Source organism: Corylus avellana, chromosome ca3 (assembly GCF_901000735.1).
Source record: "Corylus avellana chromosome ca3, CavTom2PMs-1.0".
NCBI classification, from domain to species: Eukaryota; Viridiplantae; Streptophyta; class Magnoliopsida; order Fagales; family Betulaceae; genus Corylus; species Corylus avellana.
This window is the reverse complement of record NC_081543.1, coordinates 17,757,860-17,770,771: the sequence shown is the minus strand read 5'-3', so window position 1 is coordinate 17,770,771 and position 12,912 is coordinate 17,757,860. Positions and strand designations below refer to the sequence as shown.

Sequence of the window (12,912 nt, the reverse complement as noted above, 5' to 3'; positions counted from 1 at the left end):
AGATTCAGCTCTTCTTGTAACTGATCTCTCATAGCCAAGTCTTGTTGACCCTCCACTCCCTGCAAATCTAGAAGCCTCTGTTTTAGCATTCTAATCTCCTCCTTTGGCTTCCCATTTGTTTCTTTATTCCAACGCCGCAATTCCTGTTTGCAAAGTTCCAATTTATTACGCAAAACCGACCAGCTCCCCACATTCATCATATTCCCTTGCCAGACTTTCTTAATCAATGAAGGCCCTTCTTTAGTTAAGCCCCACCAAGCTTCATACCGAAAACCACGCTGCCTTGGCCTTGCCGTAGCGTTAGGAGAGAGCTGCACCAGCAATGGGGAATGATCAAAAGACACCGCCACTTCAATGGTGATGGTCACCTCAGGAAATAAGTCACAAAATTCCTTGTTTGCAACCACGCGATTCAGTCGTTCCTTTATGAAGAACGAACCTTCTTGGCAGTTACTCCAAGTGAATTTTGGTCCTTGGTATCCTAAGTCAAACAATTCGCACCCCTCCAATGTATTCTTGAAGGCCTCCATCTGACTTCTTCGTCTCTCCGTCCCTCCAACTTTTTCAGTTGAGTCCACAATTTCGTTAAAATCCCCGGCACACACCCATGGAAGGGGTTCAGTACCCGAGAGAAAACGAAGCAGGTTCCAGCTTTCATGGCGTTTGTGCACTACTGGGGAGCCATAAAAGCCTGTAAACCTCCACGGCGTGTTTTTTCCGGTCTCAGTTACAACGGCTTGTATGTGGCTTCTGCTATAACTTTGTATATCTACCCCCACCTCCTCCATCCATAAGAGGGCAAGGCCTCCACTTTTGCCAATACAATCTACCGCTAACATGCTCGTAAAACCCAGTCGATACCGAATCCACTCCATCTTCTCCTTTCGTAGTTTGGTTTCCATAAGGAAACCCAAAAAGGGTTTCTTATCCTTCACCAAACGGCGAAGATCACGAACTGTTCGGGGGTTCCCAAGCCCCCGACAATTCCAACTTAAGACATTCATTGCAGTCGGCGAGGCTGCTTAGCAGCCACCCCCACTCCCGAACCTATATCCTGTGTTTTTTTTTATTCCCCAACAAAGACGTGGTAACAGGAACCAGCCTCCTTCGTTGTCTTTTTCTTCCATTGCTTCTGGATCCCGAAATCTCCTCCATGTCCCTCTCCAACTTGTTTACGTTTGCCCAAACTAGCTGGAACACCCATCTGTTTTGAGCTATGAATCGACCGCGCAATTCTTTTCCACGTTAACACCGTGTTACCTGGAACCTCTTCCTGCGTAACTGGCTCCTTTATTTTTTCTTGGGCCGAAGTTCCCCCTTTCCCTTCATGCTCAAAAACCCCATTGTTTCCACTTGGGCCATAAGTGTCATTATCCAAACCTGGGCCCATATGCTTTTTGGCTTTTATTCCCATGGGGGATGCCACGTAATTTAATTTACCATCACCAGCTGGCATTTGATTGACTTCCCCATTTGTGTTCGCTTGAGCTTCCAGAATAGGATATTCTTGATTCCCCGTGCTTCCGTTTAGATCCCCAGCTTCATTCTCCTGAATCTTTGCCCCAGATTTCATTCCGCTATTATGATTTAAATCAAAACGCTCCTTTTTTCCTTCCTGTTCCATCCCGCAATTAGCGCTCATTGAATCACAGTTAATATTGTCATTAATACTCCCCGTGAAACTTGGGCTTTCCAAATCCACAGCTTTCTTCCCCCTCTCCTCCATTCCGGCAAAGCCGTCCTGGTGGACTCCGCCGGAGCTAGCCGTCCTAAACGGCGTCCCGTTTAGGTTGTCTGAAAAACTCCCCCACTCCGATGCTTCTGGCCTTGATTTACTTGTTTCCATCTTAGCGAACCTGCCTCCAAGTCTCCCCCGTACGTTGAAATGGTTGGAAGGTGGCGCCGCCCGCATCCACGGTCCATATTAGGGTTCTCCACCTTGGTTCTTAGCATTGTGACGCTTCAAACAGCCTATCTTGCCGTGACTAACCAGTCCACAATGGAAACAAATCCTGGGCAACCGTTCGTACTGGAAAGTAATCAGCTCCGTTTTCCTTTTGATTTTCAGCACTCTCCCTCGTGCAAAAGGCTTGTTCAGATTTATAGTGATTCATGCACGGAGAAATTCTCCCCATCCCACTCCATCAACGTCAGTATCAACTTCCTCCACCTGTCCCAATGAAGAACCAATTTGATGGCCAACCGTCTGTCCCATACAGTCAAGAGGCAAGTTAAACATGCGAACCCAGAACGTTTCTTTCATGAAGTCGATTCTTGATGGTGGAGTCAGACCATCATAGTCAACAAGGGATAGCAAGCTTGCTTTAAAAACCCACGGTTTCCCTTCCATCACTCTCGTCTTATCCCACTCGTGCTCGAAATCTAGCAGAAAAACATTCTCCCCCAGCACCTTGAAGGATAGTGAACCAAACAGCCTCCATCTCCTTAAAAGAGTGGATCTAATTGTTTCTTTGCTAATCAAATGATCAGCAAGAAGTTTCCCAACAAGACAGCAATGCCCTTTCTATTCCAAACCATCCCTCGAATAATCCAGTACCTCCAATTCCACCTTCTCTTCTTCCTCCAGGGAGAGATTCCCCCACCTTCTCGTAATTTCATCCGCCATGTTAACAAAACAGGTCACTTTCCTTCACCGTCGAAAGCCGAACGTGAAGCAGAGACTCCTTCTCCTCTAGGTTGTATGAGACCAGAGAGAAATAAAATACATTTTACTTCTTCATTGCAAATTTTAAAGGAAAGTAAGCACCACCTGGAATATGAGTTTATTCCACGCTTGTATCTTAATATAAAAGTCCAAGAGTTACACCTAGCCCTAACGGGATAGGGGTATTACAAGTTTCCGGCATAGAAAGATTTAGCTATGATCATTCGCACACTTTTAATAGATAGATATAAGAGGCGACTGCAAGTTAGGGCTGACAAAACAGGTACTTGATACGGTCTGATTACAATTTGCGAGGACCTGTTACACGATTAATCTATACACGAATACGACCCGTTTAACTAAACGGGTTAGCGGGTCTGACACGATTATAACACGAAAAATAGCCGGATAACTCGACATGACTCGTTTAACTCATTTAAAATAACTGGGTCATATCGGGTAGACAAAACCCACCACGAACCATGTTCTTAGAAGCAATGGTGGAGAGACAGGGGCGACCTAGGGGCGGGTGCCCCCGGTAAAAAAAAAATTAAGTAATTTTAAGTCAAAAGTTGGAGGGCACCCTTGCTAAAAAATTTTAATATCATTACCGCCCTAAAAAATATTTTTACCGCCCTAAAAAAAATTTTAAAAAAAAAAAATCAAGTCTCAATGCTCTAGCACCAACACGGCAATATACTAAACAAAAGAAAAAAAATTAAATTAAATTAAATTAAATTAATCTTACCCTAAATCCCTAACCCCTCTTCCAGACTTCAACCTGTCATACGGCTCAAGCGTGGACTGTGCAGCACTCCGTCTCCCATCGACCTTGAATTGCTTAGCCGCACCACCGGTATTTTCACGCCACGGCTACCCATGGTGATAGCCCATCTGACTAATTTTCGTTGTTTGTTTTCTTTGATTGATTTTCATGAACTTTGTTCAATTTTAGTATATGGGTTTTGTTGGTTTAACTCATTTGTCTAACATGGTGATTCGGTTTTTGGTGGTTCAGAACTCAGAAGGGAAACAGAGAAAGAAAGTTTGCTTGTGTGTGTGTGAGAGTGGTGAGAAACAAAGGGATTGGTTACATTGGTAGTGCCGTAATGGGGAGAGATCAGACATGGGAACTTGGGAAATGGGAAGGCTCTTTGTGATTACACTATTGAAGCCAACAAATACCGATTAGTGACAAAACTTGAATTGGGCTCCACACTCCACTTTTGACTGACTCTGTGAGTAATAATTAAGGCATCAAATTTGTTTTTGTTTTGTTTTTTTTGTGTGTGTGCTACTCTCCTGAGTCCTGACCACATGATAGCTTTGCTTACTTTTACTAATTTACATTTGGCCCATAAAAACGACAAGACTCAAGAGATACTTTTGTATATTATTCACAGTAGTTAATTTGTTTTTAGTATATAAATTCAGGGATATCTCTGGCCTTGGCTTTAAAAGTATCGCCTACCTTCAGAACCTTCCCCACTAGAACACCACAACTACAAGAGAGAAAGAGAGAGGGAATGCAGCTCTCTTACTGTGTAAAGTGATATAACAATATATTTGGTTGGTACTGGTTAGAAAAGTGAGAAAGAATTTTATTGATTATTTATCCTATTCAAGAACTTTATAGATTTTAGGGGATATCCTATTCAAGAACTTTATTGTTTATTTATTCATTTTGAAGATTGTAGTGCAGCGCTCTCATTGTAGATGCATATTTCTCCTTTAATTGGGCAATTTGCAAACTCTAATATGATTGACTAAAATTTATGGAGCTTTTTAATTGTGATGTATCTCTTATTTTCATCATTTTGTTTATCTTATTCTAATAAAAACAATATTGTTATTTTTTTTTTTTTGTAAGGTGTGTCTTATATATTTTGGGATTTTGTCAAGCATCAACGAGTTTTAGAAGATTATTGCCAATCTCAAGTTTGTTCTTTTTATTAATTCATTTTAGGCTAATAGCTATCAGAATATGCTAATAATTGTATTATAATATCATTAGAGACTTAGAGTATGTTTCATTAGACATGAATTGTTTAGTGTGAGAATTAAAACTAATAGATAAATAATTTTTCAGGTTTCTGAAAATTCTTAGATTACATTATGGGCAAGCCAAAAACAATTGATGCATTTTTTAAGGAAAAAGATGCTGATTCAAATTCTAAAATGTCTTCATCGACATCCAATCCTCAAACTTTAGCTCCTGAGCAACGCCCTTCCAAGATGCCAAGAATTGAATCTCAAGTAGTTGAGTCATTTGACATTTCTACTCTACAATATGATCCCGGGTTGCGTCCTCAAATATGGGAATGTCCTATTAATCAACAAGATGAAATTAGATGTGCTTATCTTAAAGTCGGTCCGAATAGGTTCATTCCTTCTAGAAGTTCTGGATATCTGTTTTCGGGAACTGAAAAGAACCGCCGAAGATCCCAATCATCTTGGTATAAGATGTTTGATTGGTTAGAATCTTCTAAGGACAAAGATACTGCTTATTGTTTACCCTGCTTTCTTTTTGCTAAAAAGCCAACGGGGTGGTTTGGAGGTAGTGCATTTACTATTGAAGGATTTCGTAATTGGAAGAAAGTTAATGATGGAATGCATTGTTCTTTTTTGGTCCACATAGGAAATGGGCCATGTTCACCTCATAATAATACTGTTAAGTGTTGTGACAATTTGAAGAATCAGTCTCAACATATTGATAAGGTGATAGATAAGCAAACTTTGGAAGAAAAATTGAATAATCGATTGCGATTGAAGACTTAAATCGAATCTATTCAGTATTTAGCATATCAAGGATGTCCTTATAGAGGTCACGTGGCAATTTTCTTGAGTTGATAAAACTTGTGTCCAATTTCAATGACGATGTTGCCAAGGTTGTTTTAGAAAATGCTCCACAAAATGCAAAATATACTTCACCTCAAGTTCAAAAAGATATTTTACATGTCTTAGCAAAAAGAGTGCAAGATGCAATTCGTGAAGAAATTGGTGATTCAAAATTTTGCATTATTGTTGATGAGGCACAAGATGAGTCTAAGAGAGAACAAATGGCTATTGTTTTTAGATTTATTAAGAAAGATGGTTTTATACAAGAACGCTTCTTTGATATTGTCCAAGTTAAAGATACATCGGCATTGACTTTAAAGGATAAAATATCTGATGTTCTTTCTCAAAACTGTCTTGATATTCAAAGCATTCGTGGACAAGGGTATGACGGTGCTAGCAATATGTGTGGCGAATGGAAAGGATTGCAAGCATTATTTTTTAATGAATGTTCTTGTGCATCCTATGTTCATTGTTTCGCACATCGATTACAATTAGCATTAGTTACTGCATCTCGAGAGGCAATTGTTGTTCACGATTTCTTCTCAAATTTGAATTTCATTATCAATGTGGTTAGTGCTTCATGTAAACGTCATCGTGATCTGCAAGATGCTCAAAAAGCAGATATCACATATTTGATAGCTATTAATGAACTTGAAACTGAAAAGGGAGCTAACCAAATTAGCACTTTGAAACGAGCTGGTAATTCTCGTTGAGGTTCTCATTTTTATTCTATTTGTAGCCTACTAAGGCTGTTTAATCCTGCTTGTTTAGTGCTTGAAAAGATTATAAAAGAAGGATCCACTTACTCTCAACGTAGGGATGCTAATGCTGCTTATGAAATGATTACTTTATTCAAATTCATATTTATTTTACATTTGATGAGGGAAATCATGAATATCACTGATTGTCTTTGTCAACATTTGCAACAAAAATCTTAAGACATCTTAAATGCTATGCAATTAGTTTCTAATGCAAAAGCACTCCTCCAAAAATTGAGAAATGAAGATTGGGATAATTTTCTTGAGAAAGTAGTCTATTTTTCCAAGAAATTTGAAATAGACATTCCAAATTTGGGTGCTCGTTATGTTAAAGACTGAGGTCGTCTTCAACGGGACCACATTACGGTGGAACATCATTATCATTTTGATGAACTCAATGCTACTATAGACTATAGACTTTCAATTGCAAGAGCTCGATTGTAGATTTGGTGAAAGGGCAATGAAACTCTTGACACTTAGTTCAGCTTTGGATCCAAATGATGCTTATAAATCATTTAATATTGATGATATATGTAGTCTTGCGGAGAAGTATTATTCTCTTGATTTTTCTGAGCAAGAAAATTTTTTTTTGAAATTTCAGTTGAAGCATTTTGAAGTTGATATGCTTAATCATCCGAAACTACAAAAATTGTCTTCCATTTGCTGAATTATGCCGAGGATTGATAGAGGCAGGAAAATCATATACATATTATCTTATTGATAGATTGGTTCATCTTGTTTTGACTCTTCCAGTGTCTATAGCAACTACCGAACAAGCATTTTCAGCAATGAAAATTGTTAAAACAAGACTTCGTAACAAAATGGAAGATGAGTTTATTGGAGATAGTTTACTTATCTACATTGAAAGGGAAATTGCTAAAAGCTTCGATTCAAATTTGATACTTGATGATTTTGTTTCTCTAAGACCGCGTAGAATGCAATTTTAGGCACTTTGTATTTTGTATTTTCCTTTACTTTTGTACTAGTGCCTATATGATAACTGATATATCAATTTAGCATATATTTGTGAAGTCAGATAACTAAGCTTTTTGTGATATATATATTGTGGTATAATTTCTTTTTTTGATTGTATTTACCATATTATAATAAAAATATAATATATAACGAGAACAAAAACAATTACTTTATTATTATATTTTATTATTTTATTGACACCCCTGGTAGAATGAATTCCTGGATCCGCCACTGCTTAGAAAGATAAAGAATGATGGCATAAAACATCAAAAACCCATGAATACACCCATTTCAGGTAATTCATTGAAGGAGCAGTTGGTCCATGAATCCCAACGAGTTAGGTCGACAGAAATGAAAGGAATATAAGAGGAATAACATAATTGGATATTGAAGAAGATCTCAGGAAACATAGAGGTTTGCCAATTCCTGCAAGGACTCGGAGCTAAGATTTGGGTTGACATTCTCAAGCATCCACAAGAGATGGTCGAAGAGAACCACCTCATAGTTGACAACCAAGACATCATCGTCCCCTGCCTTCTGGTTTGTCCTGTCGATGAGAGCACTTATAAAAGGATGTCTTAGGTGGTTGGAGCTAATCATGTACCGCTTTCTGGTGCTTTCCACAAATATAGTTTCATGATGATGATGATGGTGGTGATGATTTTCCGTCTCACCTCCCCATAAATCTCTCTCACGGTGATACTGTGATAGTGTGAAGAGAGTTTCAGAGAGAGAGAGAGAGATAGGTGCAGCTTGGAGTTGGGTGTTGGGGGGCTGTGTCGGCAGTCGGCTCAATCAGAATGGCTGATACATCTTACGGTAATTAGTTTAGTTTAGGGTTTTTTTTTTTTTACCTTTTTTTTTTAAACAGGTCTGGCAGGTCGACCCGCTAGGCACGAAAAGTAACCAGGTCTTAATTGGGTGACCTAATTAAGACCTGAACTCGATAAGGCTAAGCCCAATACCCATTTTTTCGTGTCGTGTTCATGTCAAATTCGCGGGTCGTGTCAAAATTGACAACCCTACTGCAAGCTAAGCTTGGCCTACCTTCTAGCTGTGAGAAAAGGACATAGGCAATGCTAGAGTACTTAAGAGCATAGTGGAAAGAGTGTCCTCAGCCACCCTTGCCCTTTTCTTCTTCTTCTTCTTTTGAAATTTTCTATTTTCATTTTGATTTCTTTGGTTGAGGTATCATTTCTGTTCATGTGGAGCTATTTTATTGAGTTTGACGAGACCTTATTTCTAAGAGCTTGTTTGAAATTGCGTTAGGGAGGGTAAAAAGTACTTTTAATACCTAGAAAGCTATGCCAAACAAAATGCTGGTATGTTTAGGTGTGTATTCGAGAGGTATAAAAGTGCGTTTAACACTCAAAAAGTCCGTTTGAAGAAAAAAAGTACTCGTTTGATAAAAAAAATTGAAAGCACTTTTAAGGGTCAAAAAAGCCTAAAAATGGTCAAAACGCACTTTTGGAAAAATCTTTAAAATGGAGCTTTTGTGAAAAAAAAAAAAAAAAAACGTTTTTTTTATTTAAAAGCTCTATTTCTCAAAGATAATTCCAAACATGCTCTTAGTAAAAAATTTCAAAAGAACTTTCTTTGACTTTTTTACTTTAAAAATGAACAAAACGCACTTTTAAAAAAGCTTAAAATTGAAGGTTTTTTTCTAAAAGGCTCTACTTCTCAATGCAATGTCAAACATGCTCTATGTGTCAAATTTTTAAAAAAAAAACATTAATAGAGGGGGTGATATAATAACATGGCTAGCATACCTTAAGGAGTAATTTCCTTAATTTTAAAGTGATTTGATAAAAAGATTAAACCTCAAGTACTTCTACAGTTTTTTTTTTTTTTTTTTTCCCCATGAAATTATATCAACTTGTTATACTAAATACTCAAGCACGACAATTTATGGTTTTTAATATAGTGGCAGGAGCAATTATTTGGATCCCATATTCGCTCTCTCATAATCACTCCTTTCGAATGGAGAATAACAAATATATTTAATTGCAATTCTACTGGCATGAACTAAGTTAATTACATGCAATAGATTATAAAATGGCAGTGCAGTGCCTTAAATAAAGCCTGATTATCATATTTAATTGGGAAAATTATATAGAATTGGAGTCAAATGGGCTAAGGACACAACACATGTGTTGTAGGCAGAGTCACCCTCCATTTGAAGGGATAATAAGATCTAAATCTGAATCCCACCAAACATGTAATGCTGGGTGGCACCATGTGCAGTAAACGGTGCGTTGGTTGGTCGGTAAAATGGGCATCAAAACCCTAATTATTTTATATATTTAAATGGGAGCCACTTGTTTTGGGGTTTCATGGATGTTGGAGGCATATCTTCTCAACACCCAACACATGTTCATGCTTTTGATAGATAGAATTTATTCAACTTCCACTTACATATACCCAGATTCTGTGTATCTTATATTATGGTGATCAAACATGCACACCTGTATAAAGAGCTTTGACGAATCTTATCTAATATAGTAAAACCAAATCCAAAGAAAATATACCCTACTTTTTTCTCTCTTTCTCTTCATCACTTATTTGATTTTGACCTACTCCTGTCTCTCTCTTATTGGACCTATGGATTATTTAAATTTTGGAAAAAGTTGGGGTACTCCCTCGAAATATTATTCGATTGTCAATATTCCCCAATATCTTAAAAATACCTTTAATAAAAATTTTAAAAAATTAATAAAAAAAAATATTAAGTGGTCGAACCATGCCTAACACCTCATAGTAGTGGCCAAACCACCCCAAAACAATTGCTACCACTACTTACGAGTCGATCACCACTACTTTTTCTTTTTCAAAAAAAAAATTTATTTTAGTTTTATTTTTTTATTTTTGAGTTTATTGAGATATTTTTATCTTATTGAAAAAATTTTAGGAATTTTTTATTTTATTTTTGTCTTTTTGCCGGCCATAGGAGGATATTAACAATTTTTTGATAGCTTGAGAGGACATTCTCGCCAGAGGAATGCTACATGATATTATTTTCCTAATCTTACATGACGGATATTGTTTTCTTTAAAATTAAAATTAAAAAAAAAATAAAAATAAAAAAAGAACTTATCTTACTAGTCCTCGTATTTTTTTAAAAGAATAATATCTGCGTAGGTCCATGAGAACACCATGTAGCATTTGTTTTGTTGCAATCTAAAATTTGGACGAACGTTGTCCCTTAGTTGATAATTTGAAACAGATATGTGGACTAAAATTTTTTAAAAGGACATTATTCATACTGATAAATGCACATACTTTAAATCCTAATTATAAAATAAATAAGATTATATTCGACTTTGCTTTCAGTCTTGTGCCTCGATTATCCGGGCATTATTTCCGGATTTTGCTTACTTGTGAAGCCCTTCTTTGATGGAGTGAACAATTAGAGATTTATATAATATTTCCAAGATGGAATTCCGAACTTTCCTGTGGTCCCATGATGTTAATATTATTAGTTTTTTCATTAAATTATTTAGTGCACATGTGCGCATAATTGGGTGATCCAACATGATATCCCTATTTAAAGCTCTACATTTCTTTTGCCAGAGTAATTGTGCTTCCTTCTCATTCTTCATTTCATTTCAGTTTGCCAAAGAAAATTCTTCTTCCAAATGGCTTCTCCAATGCCTGAAAGCTTGGCATGCAACACTGGTGATGCTGACTTCCAAGGGATTGAAGTTTCAGAAATTGATGGTGCCATGCTCATGTCCTTTTTGGAAGAATCACAAGGTGAGGAGCGCGACGAGGACGGATTAAATAACATCATTCGGTCCCTGGAAGCGGAGATCAATTCCGATACAATGGAAGGTTGCAATTTAACTCTAGACCCTGAGTTCATCGGCGACGTAGAAGATGGTCGGTTGAGACGACACATGGACGGTCATGATTGCGCGGTGCCACATGATCAGCTTGGTTTTGGATGGGTTGATATGGAGCCTCAGCCAGTGCCTTGGTACATGGAACCTTGTGAAATTGAGATGGATGGTGTGATTGAATTTGGTGGTCTTAGTGATTATTCTCACATGAATTATGGTATTGCCTTAGATCAAGAGCAAGGGTACAGATCTTTGTGGCAGGAAACATATGACACAATTATGTATGATTAGAAAATCCTGGGCCCTGTACATTTTGATTCTAAAGCTGTGGAAGGCACTTCCTTTTATTATAATTTTTTTTTCCCAACATATTGCAAGCTAGCTATTGGTAATGAATCTTTTCATGCATCTTTTTCTCTTCTATTTAGCTTTCCTATGCTTATTACTTCAGTGTTATAGAAGCAGCGGGACCAAGTAAACTGCTTATCTGCAACTGAGTGTCCAAGCTAGCTCGATATATTTTGAGGCCTAAACTTTATATGGTGGGTCGATGGTAATTTCAAAGCTTTTTAAAAGTGTGATGAAAATATACATTTTTAGTATAAGGGCTTTGATTGAAAGTGACAAATCGTGTTCGCGTGTCGAATTTCATTCATATTGAGACATATGTATAAGATTACATAGGTCAACTCTAACACGACCCATTTAATTAAACGGGACAAACCCATCAATCCTAACCTTTTAATTTTGTATTGGATTCGTGGGTTGTATTAAAAATTTCCTACTATTATGTCATGTATTAGATTTGGGGCGTGTCGAAACATGAATATAAGATTATATATGTCAACCATAACCTAACCCATTTAATTAAACGAGTCAGATTGCTCAATCATAACCCTTTAATTTCGTGTTGAGTTCATGTTCAATTCGTGAGTCATGTCAAAAATTGCCACGTTAACCCCGGCAAACCATGAATTTTTTTATTTTTTTTTTAGCTTTGCTCTGCACGTGGAAGACTACAAGCACAAAGATGAAGATATCGTTGACACTTGACCGAAAGGATATAAGGTCGGCCCAGAAAGGATTAGTCTTGGGCCTAATAGTGGGCCCAAGCTTAGTCTTAGTACAAGGGTTATTTGGGAGCAACGACAGAGTAATTAATCATTATCATTCCTAATTGCTTCTTAACATTCTACTACATGTCGTCTCCTGGCCTACTAGCTAGAGGTAAGCACCAAAAGGCCTCGCTAAGACACTAACAAAGGGTCATGCACCATTTGCATGCACATTCAATCTATTATTAGACTTAGAAATCCACCAGCCATCAAGTACTAACACTTATCCGTAAGGTTGTAAATGAATCGTGTTGTTCCTAAATAGCTCAAGCTCGACTTGTATAGATTCGATTTAAGTTCGGTTTATCTATTGAACTAATTGACCTTGAACATAAATCTCAGCTCATTTATTAAAAGAGCTGAACTTGTATAAATTCGGCTCCATTTGTATTACTTTATTTGTTTTATTTTTTAAAGTATTTTTTGTATCTCCATAATGCTAATATCTCAAGTATTTTTTTTAAAAAAAAAAAAAAAAAAAAAAAATTTCATCCTAATAGATATGGTTTGAGTCTTTATAGATATATAGTCACTATCTTTTAATCCACACAGAAAAATTATATATATATTTATTTCGGTAGGTTTGGACCCCCATGTAAAAACAAATTTGGTTGTGCCCCTACCTAAAGCAATAAGTTTAAGCTCGAGCACACGCATGCAGCAGGTAGCATTACTGATAGATCAGCACGCCTGCACTCGAGCGCACCTTCGTAGACTGCACC

At 37.2% G+C, this 12,912-nt stretch overlaps 2 protein-coding genes and 1 long non-coding RNA gene across 3 annotated transcripts; all 3 read left to right on the top strand.

The window, feature by feature from the left end:
* Nucleotides 1–3,440: 3,440 nt before the first annotated feature.
* Nucleotides 3,441–4,447, top strand: LOC132176615 (uncharacterized). Its single transcript, XR_009439547.1, has 2 exons — nucleotides 3,441–3,547; nucleotides 3,684–4,447. It is a non-coding gene; the product is annotated as an uncharacterized LOC132176615 (long non-coding RNA).
* A 333-nt stretch (nucleotides 4,448–4,780) lies between these two features.
* Nucleotides 4,781–6,216, top strand: LOC132174221 (uncharacterized). The gene is made up of 4 exons (XM_059585913.1): nucleotides 4,781–5,222; nucleotides 5,304–5,383; nucleotides 5,488–5,665; nucleotides 5,771–6,216. Exons 1-4 carry the CDS (start codon nucleotides 4,781–4,783, stop codon nucleotides 6,214–6,216), a joined length of 1,146 nt encoding a protein of 381 aa, XP_059441896.1.
* A 4,655-nt stretch (nucleotides 6,217–10,871) lies between these two features.
* LOC132174220 (uncharacterized) lies at nucleotides 10,872–11,366 on the top strand. The gene has a single exon (XM_059585912.1). The coding sequence runs from the start codon at nucleotides 10,872–10,874 to the stop codon at nucleotides 11,364–11,366; it is 495 nt and encodes a 164-aa protein (XP_059441895.1).
* Nucleotides 11,367–12,912: the final 1,546 nt, after the last annotated feature.